This window comes from Apteryx rowi, unplaced genomic scaffold (assembly GCF_003343035.1).
Source record: "Apteryx rowi isolate R43461 unplaced genomic scaffold, aptRow1 scaffold_158, whole genome shotgun sequence".
Taxonomy (NCBI): domain Eukaryota; kingdom Metazoa; phylum Chordata; class Aves; order Apterygiformes; family Apterygidae; genus Apteryx; species Apteryx rowi.
In genome coordinates, this window is record NW_020447841.1 from 777,129 (window position 1) to 801,352 (window position 24,224).

General features: G+C 41.2%; 1 protein-coding gene across 8 annotated transcripts in view; it reads right to left on the reverse strand.

The window, feature by feature from the left end:
- The window catches only part of TTC7A (tetratricopeptide repeat domain 7A), a 192,874-nt gene that overhangs the window by 35,909 nt on the left and 132,741 nt on the right, over positions 1-24,224 (reverse strand). For 7 of the 8 annotated variants that reach the window (XM_026059482.1, XM_026059485.1, XM_026059481.1 and 4 more), the window contains 2 exons: positions 19,336-19,470; positions 7,041-7,243 (listed from right to left, as the gene is read on the reverse strand). In XM_026059482.1, the coding sequence (XP_025915267.1) occupies positions 7,041-7,243; positions 19,336-19,470 (338 nt within the window). Of the gene's footprint in view, positions 1-7,040; positions 7,244-7,500; positions 7,602-19,335; positions 19,471-24,224 lie in introns of those variants that run through there. The other variant, XM_026059486.1, reaches the window with a different exon arrangement.

The window sequence follows — 24,224 nt, forward strand, 5'->3', positions numbered from 1 at the left end:
TCAAGCTCTTCAGCTTCTAGCATTACCAGCAGAGAAGTTCGTGTTCCATCAGCTAAAAAGATGTCTCTGACAAGCAGAATGAAATCAGGAATATATATCAAAGACTATAATTGCATGCCTGCTGGTTATGTTGTATTCACAGACTGGGACACTGACACCTCTGTAAGGACTCAAGATAACACTGTTACACTGCCTGCTCTTATAAATCACATTCATCTATTTACCAGAGCTGCCAACCATTCAGAATAGGTCCAGCCCCTATAGGCCCAAGGAGATGAAAACAGAGCCATGGTAATGAGATCAGGTTAATATAAAACATTTGAAATAGATTGTTATATTTGTATGAAAATGTATACAGGTAATAATTTATATGAGTAGAAGGCCATGGGACAATAAGTGTTTTAGCACTGAGTCCACAATGCTGTCTTTGAAGCTAAGCTAATTCTTTGTAAGAACTGCATTATTAGTTCTAGCTTTCTCATCTTTAAAAGGGTACGGTAGAACTGTAAAAAGGTCAGAGAAACGCAACAGCAATAATGAAAGGAATGAGACAGGCTCTATACAAGGAACAGCCAAGCTGAACATTTCTGCTGGGAAAAGTGACAACTTTGGGGAGAAAGGGGATATCATAGATATCTATGAAATCAGTAATGGGAAGGAAGGGGTGAATAAAAATCAATGGTGTACTGTCTCTTCCAAAAGAAGAATGAGGAACATCAAATGCATCAGTGTGGCTAGGAACGGCTCCATCAAAAACATACAAAAATTGGCAGTTCTTTGTGAAGCACTGAGCAGATCTGTGAGTCTCCTTGCCAAAGGATACCATGATTGCTGAAAATGAACATGGGCTTAAGAGAAGACAGGACAAGTTCATGAAGGAGAAATCCACTGAGCATGTCTAAGCAAGTAAAAACTGCATCTATTTCAGGAAATCTCTGAGCTAAGACAAAACCTGGGGAAGTATTATATATGCTTACCCTGCTCTCTTTTTTCCTAGGCATTAGCTTATGGTTGCTGTTGGAGAGATGGGCTAGATGGATCTTTAGYGTGACCCAATACAGCCATGGCAACATTATGGTTAGTATCTACTTGCACAACAAATTCCTGGTATTAGCTTCAGATTCACATTGAGGGGCTGACTGGCTGGAAAGCAGCTTTGCAAAGAAGGACCCAGGCGTCCTGCTGGACACAAGTTGACCATGAGCAAGCAGTGTGCCCTCATGACAAAGAAGGCCAATGGTATCTCGGGCTGTGTTAGACAGAGTGTTGCCAGCAGATCAAGGGAAGTGATCCTTCCCCTCTGCTCAGCACTGGCAAGATCACATATGGAGTGCTGTATCCAGTTCTAGGCTCCCCAGTACAAGACAGACATGGACATACTGGAGCAAGTCCAGTGAAGGGCCACAAAGATGATTAAGGGATTGGGGCACCTGACAAGGAGAGGCTGAGAGACCTGGGATTGTTCAGACTACAGAAGGGATGGCTCAGGTGGATATTGTCAATGTGTGTAAATATCTGATGGGAGGGCGTAAAGAAGACAGAACCAGACTCTTCTCAGTAGTCTCCAGYGAAAGAACAAGAGGCAATGGGCACAAACTGAAATACAGGAAATTCTGTTTAAACATAAGAAAAAGCCTTTTACTGGAAGGGTGATTGAACCCTGGAACACGTTGCACAGAGAGGTTGCAGAGTCTTCATCTCTGGAGATATTCAAAACCCAACTGGACACAGTCCTGGGCAACCTGCTCTAGGTGACTCTGCTTGAGCAGGGGGGTTGGACCAGATGATTTCCAGAGCTCCCTGCCAACCTCAACTATTCTGTGATTCTGGTATGTGACTGATACCTCTCAAACTCCATATAACATGGGATCTTCCACAGGAAATAATCAGGCCTTCCTGGAAAAAGACCAAAATCTATGCTGATCTCAGAAAATAAGGGTCACAGAACAGCTTATGGTCAATTTGTTCGCCCAGATTGGCTGACTTATACTGAGGTAAGTGGGATGTTTGCTTTTCCAACTTCAGTTGGAGAGCACTTTATGACTCTAAAGCAATTTTGTGGGGGTGCCAATCTATGTTTTATGGTGCAGATGGCAGTTCCTCTAGGAAGAAGCAGAACTCTCATGTTTAGCACAACCAGCGTTACACGTAAAGTCATATTCTATTTGACTTGATTGTGGAACAGAGCTAATGGATTTTCCCTAATTATGTTTTCCACCTGTTTATGTGGTCACAACAGAACACATTATAAAGACTGCTTTCATTTTAACCTTTACAATTCACCAAAAAACCCCCAATATATATTTCACTTTGCTTCATTATCAAACATGGGGATGATGCAGTGAAGAGTGCTATATGGCACTCTGATAACAACCTTATCACCCTTGCCTCAGGCTTCAGAAGAAGCAGAGAATCATTACAATCTTTCATTGCAATCAATAAAACTCAAGTGTGAGTCAAGCAAATAGTTTACTTTTTCTTTGTTTATTGGGTATTTTTTGTTGTTTTCATTAAATCTGGCACAATGTTCAAGATGAGGGTACCCACTTACTTTTAAATGCATGATTCTCTCTCTCCTTTCCTGAACTAAAACATGTTGAGAATTTGTCTAGTCCAACACAGTGCTGTGAGATGCCTGCTGGGCAGGAGTCTTCTGAATACCTCAATATGCTTTTAGTTTAGCCTGCAGTGTTATTTATGGAGCTGCAGGACCTAAATCCAACATGCTGGCATGAATTTTCTCCTCCTCCAGATCAAAAGGGAGAATAGTGCTGAATGCACCGTGGTAGGGAACCTGCAAATTTCAGCCTCTTTCTCCAGTGACATACAGGTAGGTGGATTTGTGCAACACCTTACAAGGAGGTATCATCTGCCCTGGCTTACGTCATATTTTCTGACTTGGTTGGGCACATGTCAGTTTTGTTATCACAGCCACATATCATAAAGTTATGTGACAAAAYTGGTTACATGCCAAAGGAAGTAAGCCTTAGTTATTAGATTTAGAAACATGCTGGCAAACACAGACTAGCATCTGACATGGCTGTTCAGTCACAGTGTGAAATGGGAGGATATAGGTTAAGCTCTTGTTTCTGGACCAGTAGAGATACCTACTCAGCTGAGGATCCATCAACCCTCTCAAACAGAGGGGAAAGTGCTCTATGATCTTTGCAAGCAGGCCCCAGAAAGGAGCCTTATTTTGACTAGAAGAACTGGGTTGTTCTAATAGAGAGAGGGAAGACAGAAATGCATGAGACAGAGTGAGCAGAAATGTCAAAAAAGCCCTAGCAAGAGTCATGTTTCCAAAAGAGAGCTGTGGGTCTAACARTATGCACAGTTTCTAAGGGTCAAGCCAAGCTGGTCATTTCTGAGAGCAAACAGCTATTCAGCCAGTGGAGTAGCTCCACACACCTCACCAGGAATACTTTGGTATTAAGTATGCTCTCCAGTAGCCCCACAACCTGATTCTACGCGTTTTTCCAAAAGAAAATAGAACGCCCCTCCTCTACAAATATGCTTTCTCAGATTAGTTTTAAAGCCATTAATACTTACTTTATAAAGATCATGTGTGGATTTTTAATAAAGGCTTAAGGATTCTGTGGCATTGCCACAAAATACAAGTGCCAACACAAACCAATATAACTATTATTTGGTATTTTCTACATGCCTCTGGTTTGCTTACCACAGTATCAGACACCCACCAGCAACAGCCCCCTGCTATGAAGCACAGTATGCTACCTATCTCATCGGACACACTCAGCATTGCGGACCTGCTGTATGGTGCTGTATTTCTGTGCCGCAGTGGGCTTTATATGGAAAGCACTCAAATTTGACAGCTATTGTGAACACCCACAATCACAGTAAAACACAACTGTTTTTCAGTTATGCAGAGAAAGAACTTGTGTTTATTATGATGATGGCTCTACCCTGTGTCAAAGTGAAGTTATTGATACCTGATGAACTCATTCATTGCTAGATTTGTGCCCTTCATTTAAAGCCAGCAATGCTCTTCAAGTTGGAATTTTCCAAATATAGCCTTGACAACCTAGTTCTGAGAGCCTAGGGGGAGAGACACAACTACTTTGCTAATTGGTGCTGATACACCAGGGAGAATCAGCACTGTCTACAGCAGTTTTCCCTTAAAGTGGACTAGGTCAGTTGGATGGCAATTACACTAAGTCAAACAGTAATTCTCCTAAGCAGACCGTTTTTCCCTAAATGATTACACATTCACAAAAATATTATTACAGTGGAAAAACTAAGTGCTCAAATGTTTGGGGAGACCAGCATTGAAACAGCTTGTGTGAACTTAATTTCAGCTGCCTCTATATGTGTCTTACATGGCTTTCTTCAAGTCACTTGGAACCAGCTGATAATCCAGTCTGGCATCTTGCACAATCCATTTTATATACCGTTTCCCTCAGGTGGGCAATTGAACAAACTGTGTTCAAGAACTTGTATTTTTAATAACAATATGGCTTGTACTTGGCTAATATATACTTTCCAGAAAGGCACCCAGTCTTCCTTTGATGGCCTCAAGGAGATGCAAAATATACTACTTGTTATGCTATACCTTCAATTGCATAAGTCCAGTCTAAGTTCTCCAATGGGGACCCTAACTCATTCAGTATACAGGACAGATTCGCTTAGCTAGCAGCCATTYAGTATTTTATTTTTGCCCTTTTTATTTGATGCATAGCTCTAAAAGCCTTGTTTACTGCACATTATTCAAACTCTGTTCTGAAGACAGAATGATTAATTTCTTTACAGGCTTTTCTGTAGTGCTCATCAGATGCTTCTAACTTGTTATGTGCAATTTCCTAGCTTTTGGAAAAGCATAAAAAGGAATGCTATCGTGTGGCATCCTATAAGTACCGCCATGAATCATATCAGCAGGGATAGAACAGACCTTTGCTATCTTAGCTAACAGGTGGGAACAACAGGCTGCCACCATGGCCAAGCTAAAGGAGATGAGGTACACACCTAAGCAAGTGATTTTCACTGATACTTGCTGACACCAGAGGGACGGGTAGACTCAGGATTTTAAGGAGATCGAAGGCTATAAAGTACTCTCACAGGTACACACTCTTATTCGCATCTCAAGTAATACTGGCCCTTTCTAATTCATCCTTTCCAACACACCCACCTCCCAACCTGAGCCTTATCCCTTAACGTAGTCTCATTCTTCTGAACCATCCAGTCAGCTCTTATTTTTCTGTTATCAAGTTTGTCTTTCCTTTTCCCTACTTGCTCATGGACTCAGTCTCTCTCCCCAAAACTCCCCATCTCACTGTCTTCCTTACCTCTGCCTGGGTCTTATTTCCATCTCGTCACTAAGAGATGATGGAGCTTACTGGGGTTTGAGGGGAATGAACATTCAGAGTCTTTGGAGGTTTTAGAAATACATCTCTACTAGGCATGTATAACATGCATGTTTTTTTAAAGGTTGTAACTTGAACAACCTTGGAAGGATTTTCGTAGGGATAGTAAAAAGCACATTAATGTCACAAAGACCACCCCTTCCTGACAGAACCTGGAGACAGTAAAGCACACTAAGGAGGATGCCACAGAAATCTTTTCACTTGGGCCAAACAACATGTCTCCTAGCCTCATTTTCAGAAACAGTTAAGTCAGGGGTGGCATTTTCTGAAGTAAATTGGGCCAGAACAGATGTGCATCTCAGAAAATTTTATTCCAAATGGTTATAGTTTGGGACAATTACAAGCAACTGAAATGGGAAGACACAATATGTGGTTTTGCCCATAGAATAAGACAAAAATTGAAACTGTTAGTATTATCTCGGCATCTAACTTGATGGCTACTCTGACAGTGGTGACTTGTCTGCAATCATGACACTAACCAAACAAACCATATCATTCTATCTTTCCAGATTTTTGCAGACTGATTTTGTACAGGTTGGATCACAGCAACAAAGTAATATTATCACCCCATCAAGCATATAAGCCTGGCACATGCACAGCTGTTTTGTAACCTCCTCCCAACCCAGCCACCAGCTCTTCATTTGCTGGTTTTGCACTTGCAGTGTAACACTGATCATTCATTATTACCAAATCTTTTTCTCTCATTCCTTGCCTGTAGGTTCCACTATTTTCTCTTAATTATCACTTCACCTTATGTTTGTCCTCTTATAGTGTTTGTCCTGCACTCATACCCCTTCAGTTCTGGAGCTGCCTGCCAATCTTATCCAGACTAAATTTATGCCAGGGAATACAGATCTGCTAGCAAAGACACAAAGTGTCATATGGATATAGAATTCTTGTAAAAATTAAATTGGTCGAGAAAGTCTATGAGACTTCTAAAATCCAAGAGAGACCTAGAGGCTAGAGTTAACAAGACACATAACTGATGAAATATGATTAAATGTTCTGATTTTGTAACAGAAGTGGGTTTTGGCCTTCCACCAAGCTCCCTGTACAATACAGTTTGAAAGCTATAGGCCCTGTGTTTGTAAAGAAGTTTATTTTGGGGATGGTGCAACAGAAAAAGTGTTCGCTAGATAGGAGCGCTACCAAAAAACAAATGTGGAGCCACTGCCCCTACACAAGGTTAGAGCAGAGCCTTAGCTTAAGACAGTAAGAGATGAATTTTATCATAAACTAACAGTTTGGCTTGCTTTGGGTAGACACAACAGCCCAAGATTTAAAAACCTTGTATATATCTTTATTCTATAGCTATTTAGTTCAGATCTTCTTACAAACATCAGTGCACTGATTACTTAAAATGTGTAACAGTTAGCAGGAAAAGCAGCAAAGACAATAATAAAGCAGTGAATTGACTTCCAAAACTATCAGCATTCATCAATTAAAATATTTACTTTTGACACAAATCCTAATTAGTTAAAAACATTCAATCCAGCCTTAAAATAGAGGTTTAAGCTACCCATTTTATTCTTGGAACAAAGTCACTTGCTCTCAGGATTAGGAAGACAATAGCATCCAGAGCAAGCATGAGCCCTCTCCCCTCTTATTACAGTTAATCAGGAACATAAATACTATAATGGAGCTGAGCCCCTGCAAACTCACCAGGCTGTGCATAATTTCCACTCCAGCTGGATTCACTGTGAGTGCCTCATCATACAATTGCTTAGCCTCCTCCAAATTGCCTTTCATCTCTGCAAGCCTCCCACGCATGTACAGTACAGCATGAGAAGTGGGGAAAAGACTAGCTGCCTCCTGGATACAATAGCCTGCTTCCTTGAGATGCTGCTGCTCCATGAAGAGTTCAGCTGAAAAAAGAAAAAAMCCCCCACCCTACCATTAGTTGAAGTAATTCAGACACCTTTCTTAACATTAATTACACTCCTTCCTTAAACATATTAAATCGCAAGGGCATGATCCTGTAAAGTGCTTACTACTATGGATAGCGCTTACTATTATAAGTGAATTCACTGAATGGATTTTTTTGTAATGTTAAGGGCTCTATACAGATGTTTATGCACATTTTTAGGTGTTGTCCTGACAGAGGATAGCCTTGAAGATATACCGGAGTGCTTCTTCAATCCGGATGTAAACATGTGCTGAACCGATCCCTAAGGAAGCAGGGCTGGTAGCTACTTGGAGCCATCATACATATTTCCAAATAATCTGGGGGGGGAAAAAGAACACAATAAGCCATCACTGTCTACTGAGAAGTTTAAACATGTCAGAGTAATAGGATACATCTGACTGAGCTGGATATTAAATAACTTATTTAAAAGAGCATTTCCACATTTTAAAAGCTGATCAAAAGTGTTCTTCTCTGCTCATGTGCTTAGTTTATGAGATGGCTGTCTCTTAAGTTTTTAGCATCTCTATTAAAATCAAAAGGCTTGCATTATAAAGGCTTATTTATTTTGTGTATACATACATTTACTTCCTCACATATACTCTACAGAAAAATAAAAGGGAGCTCTTGGAAGAACCTACTCAGTCATTTACTTTCTTGAACTAGCAGCAACTATCCCAGTGGTTTTCTTGCAAAGAAAAAAATGTAATGGGCATACTAATGTGCCTAACTGACTTTGTCAATTTGTTTGTTATCAAATCTTTTCTCATGTTAAACATAAATTTCATAACATTCTTCACTGTTAAACATTAACATTTCTCAGGATTTATTAATCCTTATTGCAAAAGGCTTCAGAAGTGATATTCGATTTTCACTGACACATAACTGAAACAGGAAACTGTTTTATACGTACATTAAAAAAATAATTCTCTCTCTTCATAGAGCAGCTGTTACTCATTGGCCCACAACCTATTTGTGCTCTACATGCTATCACTGAAAATGCTCAAAGTCTCATTTTTTTTCTGATGTGGTAATGCAGCAAGTATTGATGGTTCAAGAATCCAATTCAAAATGACAAATTCAGGCTCTAAAGTTTGATAAATAATTCTGAATTTGGCACAAGCTTAAATCCTCTGACTTTTAAAGGTGGTGGGTATCCTAGGAAAGCCTCTGTGAGTAAGAAAGTTGGTCTGAAAATTAGGCATCTTATGTAGCTATCTACCTCTGCCAGCTTCAAAACGCTGGGTGACCCAGATGACTTTGGGAACTTGGTATGCTGACATGGAGCTTGCTGGGTGGAGGTGAGCAGGAGAGCATCTCAAAGACAGTCCTGCCTGAACGGCACTGATCACGTAAAGGCTGCTCCTTGGCCTGGCTGACATGAGACTGGGATCACAAGCAGCACTTCTACTGGAACACTAAAAATGATCATGTACTGAAATGACATTGTGGCTAAACACCCTTCCACATTTGAAGTGGTCCTTCTGGAAGAAGGGTGAGACATGAAGAATATGCTCAAATAATTCTTAGCCATCCCTAGGCTGTGCTACAGATTAATGTCATTCTCTAAGGTTGCCAACACGAGCACAACATTAGTTCCTCAGTAAGAGCTATACTCTTTAAAAGTGACTCATATGGATTTCTGTCTGCTTAATCACAATAAAATCTCAGCACGTGTCCCCTCCCTTGGCTCCAAGAGGGTGCAGTTATCTATAATAACAGAAAGCAAGGCCATGTATCTTGTCAAGTCGAGTATGTGCTGAGCCTTATTTGAAAGTTTGTGGGAGGACAGTATTTTGCTTGCACTTCCCAAGGAATAGAGCATTTTCCTGCCAAGTGCTGCATGGCAGCTGATGCTGTGCTTGTGGTAATAATGAGGATGGGGATGTGGAAAGTGCCGATTCCCAGTCTGAAGAAAAACACTTCATTTGCAAAGTTAGAACAAACATAGCAGCATAAAAGAAGGGGTGAAATCCTGGTACTATTTGAAGTCAAGAGAATTTCTGGATATTGCCATATTAAAAGCTCTATTAGCAACTAACAGCATAATGTGACTTGTTTCATTTCAGAAAAGAACCAGGAGCAAGGGGGTTTAGATGTGAAATCACGTACAGCCTGTGATTCAATGCATACAAAATGGAGAGTACTTATTCTTTCTTTCAATGGTGCCTGTATATCTTCTTCAGTAATAACAATTATTTAGAGAACTGCAGCAACACAGAATCTAAATAAGATTTACAAATTGTATTTTATGGTATGGTAATGTAGCATATTAAAGTTCAGTCCATTTCTTTGCAGACTCAATAGTCAATAAAAAATTATTTAATGGTGTGGGAGGTCTAATTTGCATAAAAAAGAATGAGAGAGGTGCCTTTGGGTTAGGAAAGGAAAGGAGCACACCCACCTAGCTAAAAATAGACATTAAGGGAAATCATTTAGGCCTGCATTAAAATAGGTTTTCTGTAAACTCATTTTTCACTTCTATTACATGCTCATTTTATTTACAGATGAACAAGATATGCTTACGCAACATGGAATAAAAACACAGCTAGAGGCAGAAATCAAAACCAAAAAATTAAATCTACCATGGTAATACTCACTCCTCCTCACCATTGTACTGAAATGCCTGTCTTTGCATTACCTGTGTTAGCAGCTCCCTGTCCATTGGATTATTTTAGATATCTCCTTGTATCCCCTAATCATGCTGTAAATGAACTTCTGGTCTTTCTTCCACACAAGGAAGTTCTGATAGGAGAAGATGTGACAACCAAAGCAGGGGGTAATTCCTCAGGGTTAAACAGGTATATAGGATCTGTAATTCTTACTCTATGAAAGGTTTAATGATTCAGGGAAAACATTTATGAACCTCAAACTGTTGGACTACATAGTTCTTGATACTAACATTCTCTGCAGCTTTGAATCTAAAGGCCATATTTGCAGGCTTCCTTGTGATCTCTTATACCATCTTTATAAAAGCTTCAACAATTTACAAACTATTTTGAACTAGGTACTACCAGAGGCTCTCTGAATGCTATAGAGCAAAGAAAGATGATCATCCTGGATGTACCACCTCCTCTAGTAGCCTTTCTGGAGTAGTGCTATAAACTGTGAATGCAGATGATTAGCAGGAAATATTTGAGCATTTTTACCTACAGGTATGGGCTGAGACAGAGTGCACCTTGTGGATGGGCAGACACAGAAAGAACTGTGCACTGTCTCCTTTCATTCTTTAATTGAAACATGGGCCTGCATCCACTGAAACCAAGAGTAGCTACCCATCTGAATCCAAGGCCCACCTTAGTGTGATTCACTTCTTTTCCTCATCCACTTCACGCTTCCTCTCACGCATATTGTCCAGCCTGCTCGGCAGTTCTCCCAAAGAACTGTCCTCTCCTCCTGTGGTTATAGCCTCCTTTGCTCTGACTTGCAGCTACACTCCCACCGATACTTCAGGCTTAATACTGGGGGGCCCGGTGTCTGACAGCGACACACATTTCCACTCAGATGTATCATTAGCTCCTAATATTAGCTCCAAGTTCTTCCAGACGTGTTGCTGTTGGCATTTAARCTCATCTACAGTGAAGATCCTTAATCAAGTGAGAAGTGCCAGAATTGTATTATCTATTTGCTCTCCAAAGATCAGCAGGAAATGCACGGACAAAGAGCACTTCCCAGAGCACTCTGACAAAGCTGGGTGTCCTGCATACAGACTCCTTTTTCCTTCTCCAAGATAAATTATTTGACAGAGCTCTGCTAAGGAGTCCATCTGAGGTGTAACAACAATATAATCTAGTCATGTCTGCATCACAGGGCTTGTCAAAGGAGTAGATTTGCCTGCCATCACCTTAAATGCTGACGCTATTCCCAGTTTCCTAAGCGTTTCAAAGTGGTGTCAAGAGTGACTGCACTTGTCATCACAGAAGCAGCAACAACTGTAATTCTAGCCAAAAAAATCAAATGGTTTTGAAGTGTATTTCTGTGATGTGAACCACCCAAGAGTTAAAATCTCATTCCTTGCAAATCACGTTCAGTGCTATCCAAGATGCAGCACTTAACTCCCACAAGCAGACTGCTTCACATCATCCTATTCGGTATGTCAGCTGGATCTAAAGTGCTGATCTGCTCTCACCCACCCCAAAAATGCTACTGCATAATGACATGGCAAACGCCATGTAGCCAAATGACCAGCAGCAATATACATTGGGGAGAAGCCCTTCACCCTTTAAGAAGGTGATACAGCCCGCAAGGGTGTGTGGAGAGGTATTTTCTGTTCCACAGAATTCATCAGCATTCAGGAGCTATTAATTCTTGTTAGTGCAGCAGCCCTTAGCTAGCTAGAAAGGCCCATTCCTTTGAGATTTCATCAGTGCATACAGAGCTATTACCAAGACAAAGGGTTCTCCCTCCGTCTTTCCTTTCTGTCAGATGAGGTTTAGTCATTGCCCCTTATTATGACACAACTCTGCATGCAGTAGTTTGATAATCTGCAGGCAGATTAGATGGAGGAGTCTTCAAGCTATAGCCCAACTGTAATCACTTCCTTGGATACATACCTTCAATACAGAAAAGGTGGAGGACAGAAACTGCTGTATGTTCCTGCCCGCATGAGCTCAGCCACTTGCTCTTTTGAAAAAGGCAACAGATTTACCTTCTCAGAGGCTGTCTTTGAAAGCAAAAGGGCAAGAACTACTACTGGTAGTTAACTGGAATCCAGGGACCTACTTTAAAATTACAAGTTTCAGGTCTCAAATGGGCTGAAATGGCAACTGAGCTTCTACATTTACAAACACAGCATTAGAGTGAAGACTTTAGAAGTGGCACAGAGTTACCACAAGCTACTTTCTTACTACATGGTGCAGTCAAAAATTATTTGAAATACAACAAAGCCTGTCACAAGATACCTGGTTCCTTTAAGTAAAGTGGGGTGCTGCTCACTTGTGACAAAACAGCAGTTTCTCAGTTAGGAAGGTAGGGTTGGCTTGCAGAACTGCTCACAAGAGGAAGCTCAGAAAAACCAAGAGGAGCAAACTGCCATGTTTTAGGGAATCAGGCTACCACTGATACAGGTAACATAAAAACGCTTCTGTTGGAAGGGTGTGTCTTTTGCATTTTTTTGTATCCTCTCTTGAAACATTTATTACTGGCTATAGTCAAAGAAAGGTCTTCTGAGTCTTCGCATATCAGCCCTGTCAAGTATAAATTCCCATTTTYCTTCCAGAGACATTTATTGTCCCTGGTATTGATAGATGTCTGGCTTCTTCCTTGAAGACTGAGTATACCTTATCCCTCACCCAAAAATTACTGAGCAGCTGAGAAACGGTAGGATTTGGAACCTTCTGTTATCCCCCTGGTACCACCAGCAGTGAAACAGATTCCTCTCCATCTTTCAGCATGGGAGCTACAGACTGTTTAACAGAGCACTGCTAGCTGTTTCCTTCACATGTGGGTGTTCATACACACATGCATGTTTGCATGCCCCAGACTTTGAGAAACCACATATGGGCTTTGAAGATCATCCAGGCCATTAGATTATCAGTCCACAAAGTTTCCCATCCTGCTCCAGCAATGAGAAATATCCAGAAGCCTCAGGGGAATCAGGAAGCAATCCAGAATGCCCAGTAGTGATATGAGGCAAATAATCATTTTGGCTTTTTTAGTTCAGTGTTGACAGAAAATAAATACAACCTGGAGAGTGTAGATGAAAACCTAGTATCCCCCTGAGGACAGTCAGATTAGGAGAAATGGGGAGTTTGATCATCCTTAGCCTGCACCAGAAAGACTAGGACAGAGCTTGCTAAACTGGGAGGCTTAACAGAACCACAGCTGGCTTATTAACTTCACCAATAACATATCAAAAGCGATTGAACCTCACTTTATCATTTCTACCTCCAGTGTGAAGTGCTCCTAACCCCTCCTAGTAAACAAATACTGCAGGGCAGCCATCTTTATAGTATACCTTCATTCCCCTTAATACTAGCTTTGTAATAAAACACTCCCTCCTCTTTCCCCTCTCCAGGCTCCACCTTCTTGCACTGCTCTGTATCACCATAAAGAGCCACAAAAATCAGCACGCTTATGGAGCTAAAGCATTCAAGCAGTGAATGGGGAATTCTAAAATTTGAAAGCACTTTTTTTTTTAAACAATAAAGAAAAAAATATATTTGAATTGCTTCAATAACCAGCGCTGCATCATGGGATAGTATCCGACCCCTATTCTAGCAATGTCAGTAAAGACATCTCCCAAACCTGATAAACACCTTTAGTATCAGAGCTAATAATTTGAGGAGGCTCAAGGTTGCTAAAAGTATTGGGAGGGAAAAACATTTAAATACACACATGCAAATTGTGCAAATGTAAGTTGTGCTGGGTGAGCTGAAGGGAAGCCTAAAGCTGAAGGAGAGCAGGGGAGGAACAGGCCTTGCCCTTTGCTGCTCCGGCTGTTCCCTGCCGAGGCGTCCGCTGCGCGGCTGTGTGGACACAGACCACTTGGGGTTGCAGATTCCAGTCTACTGGCCCTGACGACATTTTCTCGTGGAACAAAGCCCGTCTCCTCTAACACAGCTTGTTTCCCAGGAATTGGCCCATACTGAATAAAATAAATAAATCGCAAGCGGTTTGTGAAGGGGAAAAAAAAGTTCCTGCTGTACATAACTCGGGGGAGCAGATGTTTTTCCATTAGCTCACTGTTCTCTGCTACATTGGATCTCTTTACATTTCTCATTTATGGCATGTTCATTATAACATTTTTTTCCTAGGGTAAACTTCTAACATGTTACTGAGACAGCAGGTAGCCCTCTCCAGCCCCCGCTGTGAGTACATGGAACAGTTATCCTAGTCATTTTTCTTTAAATGCACCTCTAAATCAGCTTTAGGTCTACCTGGTGAGGTTTGCAAGACTATGCTTAGCAGGCAGTTAGCCAATCTTAGATCAAATTACCAGACCTACTTTGCTGTGAGTGGCCATATTTGGTAAAGTATTGGGTTAGTCAAGAAGCTAAATTGTCAGATATAAAGTACTGGTAAAGACAAACAAAATGGACATTGTAGTAAAAAGTAAAGCTTAAAATAATATAGCAACAGGAGCTGGAGTAATAGAACTCTTATTAAAACTGGCTTGCAGCATTCTAAAACATGCTGTATAAATAGCATATACAGTTATTACTGCCTGGAAATATAATCACACCTACTTCAGATAAGAAATCACTCTAGTTACCCAAAGAGCTTAAAACCTTTTTTTTCAGTAGTGACATGCTTTGCTCTCTGGGTCACAAGTGATCTTGTAAAAATGTGGATTAAAGGTAAATTTTGGTCATAAATTCAAACCATTACAAACACATACTCCTTAGCAGAAAAGCATGGCTGTCTTTTCTAAACAGAAAAGAGGAGAACTGGAATGATTTCAAACAGGAAAAAAAAGGGGTAAAAGCAGTTCCTAGGTCAGAGATTTGTCTTTAGAACATTAGCAGTATTGTCACCAGTAATCTCCAAGATTTCTTTTGCAGCTCTTCCTGCAACAAGAAGTGGAAGGTGTTAGTGAGCTTTACTGAAGGCATGAAAGTTCCTTATCTCCTCTCAAAGTTGAGTTCAAGCCATCAGTCATGGAAAGCAGAACAATGAGAAGAAATGGGCACGTGGATCACATAAAGACTACCTGGCCTGGAGCCACACCACAGCAGAATGTGTGCTGCAGCCCCCTTCCTGAATACTCCCCCAAAATGGGGCCCTGACAAAGGGCTGCTTCTCAGACTTGGGGCCAAGAATAATGTTGGGGCTTATTAATGCAAAAGCCTAATAAGATAATTCCCTCCTTTAAAGAAGCTATCTCATTTCAAAAGGACAAGAGGGCACATTGTTAAAAGGGATGAGACAGGCATTAACACAGTCTTCGTAGCAAAACACTTAGAACAGGCAGGTTATGCCTGCTAGCAACACTCCAAGCATGCTTGGGGCAGAGACTGGGCAACCTCTCTGGTCACTGGGAATAGCAGACCTCTTACACCTCCAAAGCTAATTACAGCTACTTCCAGGGGAACAGGTAGATAAGGAAGCCCACTGAAGATATGATAGAGGGATCCAGAGCCAGGACTGTTCAGCCTCAAAAAGAGAAGGCTCGGGCAGATGTTATCAATGTTTATAAATATCCAATGGGAGGGTGTCAAGAGCATGGAACCAGTCTTTTCAGTGGTGCCCAGTGACAAGATGAGAGGCAATGGGCACAAAATGATATACAGGAAATTCCACTTGAACACAAAGAAAACACTTTTTTATTGTAAGGGTGATTAACAGGTTGTGCAGAGAGGTTGTGGAGTCTTCATCTTTGGAGATACTCAAAACCTGACTGGACAGAGTCCTGGGCAACCTGCTCTAGGTGATCCTGCTTGAGCAGGAGGTTGGACCAGATGATCTCCAGAGGTGCCTTTCAACCCCAGCTATTCTGTGAAATGTGCTATGTTCCCTCCTGCAGATGACTCATCTCCAAGCTTGTCTTACAAGAGATGGGCAGACATACGATTAATAGTGAGAACTCAGCTTAGTTTAGATGTGTGCAAGAGAAGAGGACTCTTTCGAGAGAACAAAGATGCATCAAGCAGCTCTTTGGTTGCTTATTAGAAGCTACAAAAATATTAGCTTGCAGACAGCCAAGACAAAGTTCACTAGGCACTGCTGTAGTGAAAGCCAAGGGGCAACGTTCATTATGGCACAGCACATTTGGAATAACAGCTACACTTCCAAAGCCACTGCTTTATCGTTCTACATCCTTTATCTTTCCTACATAACTGTGCTGGTTGTAAACACAGAAAAGTTACAGATTAAAACATGAAGTCTATGCCCACTTATGTGCAAGATAAGCATCCTTATCACAGCATGTAAGAGAATAACTATTTGCACAGAGTTCACAAGCTCAGCCTTCAGCCACTGTTAAAGGAATGCACAAGCTCTTGGGCACTAATTGTGAAACACGTTAAGAGCACAATAAAGGTTTTCCAGCTCCAAGAGCTGAGGATTGCTTATGCCTAAGGCAGGTTAGCCCAGAACTCCTAATCCAGCTGCAGGTGGAGGGTGATGCAGTAACCAATCCTCTGTCAGCTCCAACTAACAACCGTACCACACACAAACGGTCCCCATGCAATTGTCTGTGCTGGCTCTGTGGCCTGGATTGGCTGCTGGAGGGCTGTAAGAACAGCCTCATATAGCCATGGGATAGTTTTTCTTTCGGTATGTCTCTTTCCAGCATAAGCACAGAGAGCTCTAACTGGATCAGTCGGTTGGTACCATTAGTTTTCATGCCTTGGGATATGAAGAGGCACAGGAACTGTAATGGCTTTAATGGAACACAGAGAGGATTACAGCCCAGTGCTCTAAATCCATACCTACACACAGAGGCATGGCCAGCTGCATCCTGTTAGTGTCTAGAAAAGATGGATGCTTTGTATAAATTTACTGTACGAGGTTAGGAAATTGTAATGATTTTATCTAAACATTTATGATTCATCCTAAAAAGGTTACAGTATTAATAACAACAGCAACAAAAAAACAATAAACAAGTCATTTCCCAAAGGCAGATGAACATTGTCCTCCCTTTAGAGATAGGAAACTGAGGTATGAAGTCAGGCAGCTTGCCTAAAGTCATAGGATGAGTCATTGACCGAAAGAGGATAAGTCCAAGCTAAATCCAATTGAAATTTCCAGCATACTGGTGTGGATCTTTCATGAATATGAAGGGGCTCTGGATGCAGGTGTCAGAATGTTATGCTAATCACCTGTTGCTTTACATAGCTCTTCATTTTGGGTGAGCTGTAATACAAAAGCATTTAGTGACCTCAACTGGTGTTTACTCACATATATTTTTTTAACTTGTTATGAAGTATTTCTATTTTGGAATTAATTAGCTTCTTATGAACATACACGTTCCTCCTCTCCCCTCCTTCCGGATGGGAGAGATTCTAGTAGAGAGGGCCAATGAGCAGACAGGGCCAATGATACTCTTGGACTATTCTGTTCGCTAGACCCAGTATAACATCCCACTCGCTTTAAAGAAGCCATCTTATTATCCAGATGCTTTGCCCCTCTCTGGACAGAGTAAAAACTACCTAAAAATACCTTCCTCTTTTCCCACCCCTGCAAATATCAGAATGCAATGACTTCCACAGTACTGTTAGAAGAAAATGGGCAGTATCTCAGAAGAGCTCATTAAACTGCATCCGTAAAAACAACTGACTTTAGTAATGAAATCGCACAGCAGTTACAGTATATATTTTCAAAACATCAATCCTGATTCAAGATCAGTTAAGAGTAAATATGAAACAAAGCAAAGATTAAATAAATGATAGACTAAGACAGAAAAGTTACAATAGATAAAAAGAATCCGAACTAAAAGAATTTAATTAACACCTTTGAGAAAGGTACTCAAAGATTCACAGAGAAAAGTAACCGTAGCAATTCACAGCCAAGTCACAGCAAGCACTGGGTCTTTATTGCTTTTGTCTTTTCACTCTGCAGCAAAAACGTAAACTGCCTACAGCAATCTGCAGGATGATGGACAACAGACACTGACTTCTCAGCACAATAAACTCAGCTTTTCTTCTCCCACTCACCTCCTCTCCAGTCTTAAATCAGGAGTATAGATTGAATAAAGCAAAGCCTTACTAGTGATTTTGAAGCCCACAGCACATCACTGAAATTTGCTTGTGCACAAGCAAATAAGTGAACAAGTGTGATTAATTTAAAGGATTCATTCCATAAGGTAATTTCTTTTGTTCTTTAAATAGGCTTTAATAGTTAGCCATATTATAACAGAAAGAATGTAATGTATTTTGTACAAGAAGTGAAGTCTAATCGGTAGAAAATGGCCCACAAAAACAGCTATAAAAATCTTTACTGAGAAGTAGGGCGAGACTGCCAGGTTTTACGTGAGAATTGTCAATTGTACAGATTAGCTAAATGAGAATTTGAAAGGTTCTCCTGCATACAGAATAGCAAATTATCAGCAAGGTCCTAGCAGGCTCTGCTCTTTTCTTGTTGCAAATGGTAGCAGAGAGATCTAAGAAGTAATCACAGCACTCAAACGTAATTTCAATCACACAACTGTGGGCCCAGTCGTGGAAGAAAAGCTGCATCTCTAYGAGCAAAATTGCAGGGTCAGAATATTTAATCAGTCCTGAAATGCTGGAATGCAAATGGCAGAATATGCTGTGTAACTTGGTTCCTCACCGAGTGTCCTACATAAAACCCTTTCACAAGTTTGGAGGTCACCCCTGGGTAGAGTTATTTCTCACTGTTCTCTTTTCCTTTATGAACGCTGCTGTGATATCCCTGCAAGACTGTCTCAAACTGACATGCAAGTCATGACCTACAAGTCCCTGGGAACAAACAGCCATGGAAAAAATGAGTGGAGGATTTTCTTATTTACTGATTTTCACTTAAAACTCAGCTAAGACTGGAACATTCCCAGTCTAATAACATTTAATACATGGCTTGCCCACTCCTATTAAGGGGAAGCAAGAAGCAAAATGAAAATAAGTACCCCTATCAACTACCATTTGCTAATGAAGAACTGCCTAGCCTCTTCTTTTAAAAACATATTTTAGTGATGACTGAAGTTTTCCATGTATTAAGAAAAAACAGAAAGAAGCTGAAAAATCACACTACCCCAATTACATATTTGTTAGATTGAATGACATAAATGCTATTTCAAAAACAACTGGGTTAGACGGGCAGATTTTATGCTGGTATAAAACGGGGAAGCAGCCCTGATTTCAACTACTCCGTTAATATTTATGTCATGTCATTCAAACTGATTCCAAAAACCCCAGTGGGAAACACTGTCACCTTCGAATTTCATGAATATGAGATATACAGACAGTATCAACAAAGCAGTATTTTAAAGTGTGAAGAAAATAGAAAAAAAATGATAACCTCTTCAGAATTAGAGCTTCCTCAGCCTTTGCTGAGGATGTCAAGCAACTCAATTATAAGAATAGTTTTTGCATGGTCTCTGCCACTGGAGAATGGAGAGAAGGGAATTCCAGGTTGTACACAAACACCAGGACTTACCAGCTTGTAGCCAAATTTGTTCAAGAGTTGTCCACAGCTGCATAGGTCCTTGTTTCAGTGCAGTGCTCTGCATGGTTATTTCAGACATAGCCTGCTCCAGTCTTGATGCAGCAACAGAAGAGGCTCGCTGTGATCCTACAGACCAAACAAATTCAAAAGAACAGTGCATTTTATACTTTATAATATTTCTTTGGCTCATTAGACAACAGGTCTGATTCTTCACTCCACTGCATCAGTTTTGTGTCATAAGAACTCCACTGACATTTGGTGTAACCAGTTGGAGAACCTGGCTTTATAAAAGGTAGATTTATTGAAAAAAAAAACAAAACCCAAAACCCTGCTAAATTACCCAAAGGCTGCAGCTCAAACAACTGAATTAAGAGACAGACAGTAATTTAAAAAGGTCTGCTTAACATCCATTGGGAAAGCAACYGTATTTTTATTGTTTGGAAAGTAGAATTCTATCATTGAATACATCCTAAGAATACCTATTAATAACCTGTTTTATAAGCACACCGTCACCATACAATTACAAAATATGGCCCATTAATGTAAAATCTTAGTAAAACACTACAAAGTAGGTAGGTACCATTCACACAGCGCACAGATTTGAAGTGACATCAATATTGTTATATTGGTTTAGAGACAGCTTGTTTTTTCATTTAACTTTGGGGAGCAGAGCAACTCAGTGCTTTGACTATATTAACCTTTACTATGCGCTATAACATTTACGCAAGAATAAAATATTTGGCACCCACATCTCTGAGAACAAAACATCACATCAAATGCTGCTCCCAGAAATAGTGCCTGGACAGAGACCATAGTCTCAAGTACAGCATGCAGGATCATGTTGGTGAGCCAGCCTCTCAAAGGAAGACCAAGAGAGCAACAACAAAGCAAGAAGCTACAAAATGAGATATCAGAGTTTGTTTTCTACAGCTTTGGGAAATAATTAATTTAATATACATAGGTTTAACATGACTTTAAGGTTGACAAGTGCTCTCTCTATAGAGTTACTGTGACTGAAGCACTAGCCCTGATTAGCATCACTCTTCAATTTATTCTTACAGGCTGACCTTGTAGACCACAAGATCCTGGAGTTAAAATCCTACTTTTTCTTGCAGAACCAACATTGAAGAAGTAGTAGATCCTGGAATAGGCACTTGGAGAAGTTGGGATGGTTCTGGGAAAGGGAAGGGACAGAAGGGCAAAAAACCTGTCAAGGGACACACACACGAAACGGTCTTTTTAAAAGGAACTGTATGCTTTTCCAGCTGGAGAGCGCTGAAGACACGTTGCCAGACCACACCTCCTTGCCAGCAGACGATCACCCATGGGGGCCAGCAGGCAAAGCAGCTCAGTCCCCTGGCCCGCACTCGTGTGAGCGCTGAGCTAGAATCCAGCCTTCTGCTGGGCGTGAGGGGAGGCTTGTTTCCTGTGCACGCGTGTTTGCAAAGACACCTGCACAGCGCAGGGCAGAATATAGCTCATAGCTTTTATGTAACCCAAGGCAATGCTGCCTGCCTGTGAGAAAGAGTAACGTCTAGGGAGAGGCCACAAATGCAACTCCCAGCCTATGGGAAATAGTTGTTCCATTATCTCACTGTTAACTAATGCCATTCATTTTAAGCAGAAGAACTTCAAAACAGCCCTGCAGTGTTCAGTGCACGCGCCTCCCACAGCTCACTTGGAAAATGCAAATGTGCTCTTCCTAGATGCATTTTTAAAATTCCTACATGTTTTCAAAGACATGCCTGATCTAATGTTCCAAGAGATGACAAAGCAGTAATGTAGTAATTATGGCTTTAATGGTACAGTAAAAGCTGTTCAGCTTTGTACAGAGAATTTATTTTATTTAACAGTTTATTTAACAGATCAATCTTCAGCCTGTTTCACTGTATGGAATTCCTCCCCCTGCCCGTCCCACACATACTCTTCTCCCTCCCTCCATTTAGGAGATATTTCACTGAAACATGACTCCAAGGAATTCTAAGTCAGAAAAGGGTTGTTTTATATAGGAAAAACTAATAGGCAGTCATCCCAAGTAATCCAAAGCCCCAGCAGAATTTCTTCCACTGGATATGCAACATGAAAATTGCCACGTGAATGGTTGCTGATGTTGTTTAGGAGCATTTCAAAGTTAGAACTGGCCTTCTGCATTCTAAATTGGCAAACTTTAAATTACATGGGCTTTTGGGATTTTGCAGCCAATCTAACCAGATTCTCATATTAGCATTCCTCATCATGTTAGTAAGCTTTGAAAGCTTGCTAAGACTGCCCTGTTTCAGAGAGGCGTTCTGGAGCCATGTTTCTTCAAAGTACCTGTACATAACGTAGAGAATTATTCTGACTGCATTAGATGGACAGATGAGGTGGTGTTTTATTTACACCCTTAGAGCTCAGGGAAACCCTCTTCTCCTTCCAAGTCAATCCAAGGAGACTATGCCACCATAAGGCAACTTTGTGCATTTTGGAGAAGTTCACACATTACCATGAGGCTGAACAGCCACTTAGGATCTAACAAGGCATCCTTCCTGCATGAAGCAGGCTTTTAAAAGACCATCACTGAGTTAGTCGCCCTCCAAGAAATACAAGTTAGCTGTTCCTCTCCTCCCTTCTCTTCATTACTCAGGTAGTTTCCAAGAGCAGAAAGACTGCAGTTTGAGGATGATCTTGCTCAATGCTGTGTGCTTCAAAATGCACAGCCATAAAGAGAGAACCCAAGTTATGCAGCACTTAAAGTGGTGGCTCTTTGCATTTAACAGCCTTTGGCATTCCAGTCCTTTGACGTTTATTTTCTTTCCTATTCAAACTGAAGCAAGGAAGGTAACCACACTAGGCAGAGATGAGGGGATCCCTTCCCATCCTTGCATGGTATCAGACACAGATACACTCCTTGCTCCAGTCGCACATATGACAGCTGAAAAGGCTCCCCCCATCCCAGCCTACACACATAAGCTTGTTACTGCTCCTCTTCCCCATCCCTGCTGAACCACTCACAGGAACACTCCTGAATGCTTGTCTGCCCAAATAAACACTTTAAGAGAAGGTCTTTGCCAGCCTGGCCTATTTTGAGTGGAGGTGGCACAGCAACAGATCTGAATGGCAGGAAGGCAATATGGTGACCCCGGGGGCAAACTGCGGGCAGCAGCCTCTTCAACACAACACTGCTGGAGCCAAAAGAGATTATACATCTAACACGCAGTCTCCTCAGAGAGGAGGCAGGCATGTATCACACTGATATCACTTTGATCTGGAGGGGGGGAAGGAAGAGAGAGAGAGCAAAAAAACAGCAAGCGACATTAAAAAACGTCTCTGAATGTCTCATTACAAAATGTCTCTTCCTAAAGAAATATGGATCTTTCTATGCTAAAAAAACCCACAAAACCTGCCTCACAGAACTTTAATGTCATGTCTCAAAATACACACAAATGTTGGCATAAGAAGATATCACATCAATTTGTTATTTTAGTATAGTCTCTTTCTCTTTTTAACAACTCCACTAGACAAAGTATAAACTTCACATTTTGCAATAAAGTCCTCCACACATTTTGGAAAAAAAATCATAAACATAACAAAATTGTTTTTGATGTGATGAGCTCAGAGTATAAGCTATACAAAAATATATCTAAAAATTTTAAAACATTGTTTTAAGATTGTTATAAGACCAAGAAGAGCCAGGTTTAACATTTTACATCTATGAAAAAAATGGAAATCAAAATAGAAATGAACCTCAGTAGATTTACTAGGCTTATAAGAAACACAGAATTCCCTAGTCTAAATCAATTCAGGAATAGCATTATAAGATAAGACTAAATCACAAAAAGAATGAAAGAGCAAAGCAGCTGCCTGCAATCAGTGAATTTAGCTAGGAATGCTGCTTCAGTCAGGAGGAGATGAAGAAAATAGAGAGGAATTAATCATCCTGGCAGCCAAACTAAAATTCTAGCACAGCAAATAATCTCATTGTGGTCTAACTGAGGGAGAGGACAGTGTCAAACCCAGACGCAGTAATCCCCCCCCTTCAGTGACAAGCCCAGAGATCACAGAGCGCCTGTGCATTACAGTGATACTGCCACACACTCCCTGGGGATTTCACGATGGAAACTGCAGCCTGTTCCAGGATGATGCAAAAATCAGATCTCCTCCCTCCTTCAAAGCAGTAAGCAGCAGATGCAGCTCCGGGGGCTAGAGCTGCACTCTCCGATCTTACCTCCTACTATGTTCAAAGAGGGCCCCAACCGGGACAATACATCCAGCTGCCTGCTTTCTGCAGATGGAGAACAGCAGTGGCAGCAGAGCCTGCAAAGCAGCAAGCCACGCACCTCGGCTTACAGCAGCCAGCTCCACTTGTAAGCTATGGCGGATGGCATAATTTAGGGACACGTGCCATCCTTACCTCCATCGTGGGTGCAAGTGCATTAGCACTGAAACCTAGATTCTCAAAGGACAAGGAAGGAAAACCTTTCTTGGCTACAGATAAACTGCATTCAGTGCAAATCACTTTATGTGTGTGAAAAGCTGCTTTAAAGCTTGTACTTTACATTTATTTGCTCTTTTTGGCAGGCAGCACCACGGCATACAGCACTCTGTGCTGAGTTACAGCTGCTCCATTGCATGCTAGCTGCTAGAACTGGGATAAGAGCAGGCTGGGACAGACACTCAACCTAGATGCTTTTTTGAAGAGGGCATGACATGGAGACCGAACGTGCCTGAGCTTTGTCTTCTTTGGCTCAGGAGGAGGTGCTACAGGTCTGCAGCAGAGGAGGGAGCAGGAGGCAGGAAAGCTGGAAGAAGCTACAAAAGAGGACTGGGGAGGAGATGCTCGTGGGAGTGAGCTCTTAGGAAGGTGGCACCCCAGAACATCAAAATATTACAGGCTCCGCTGG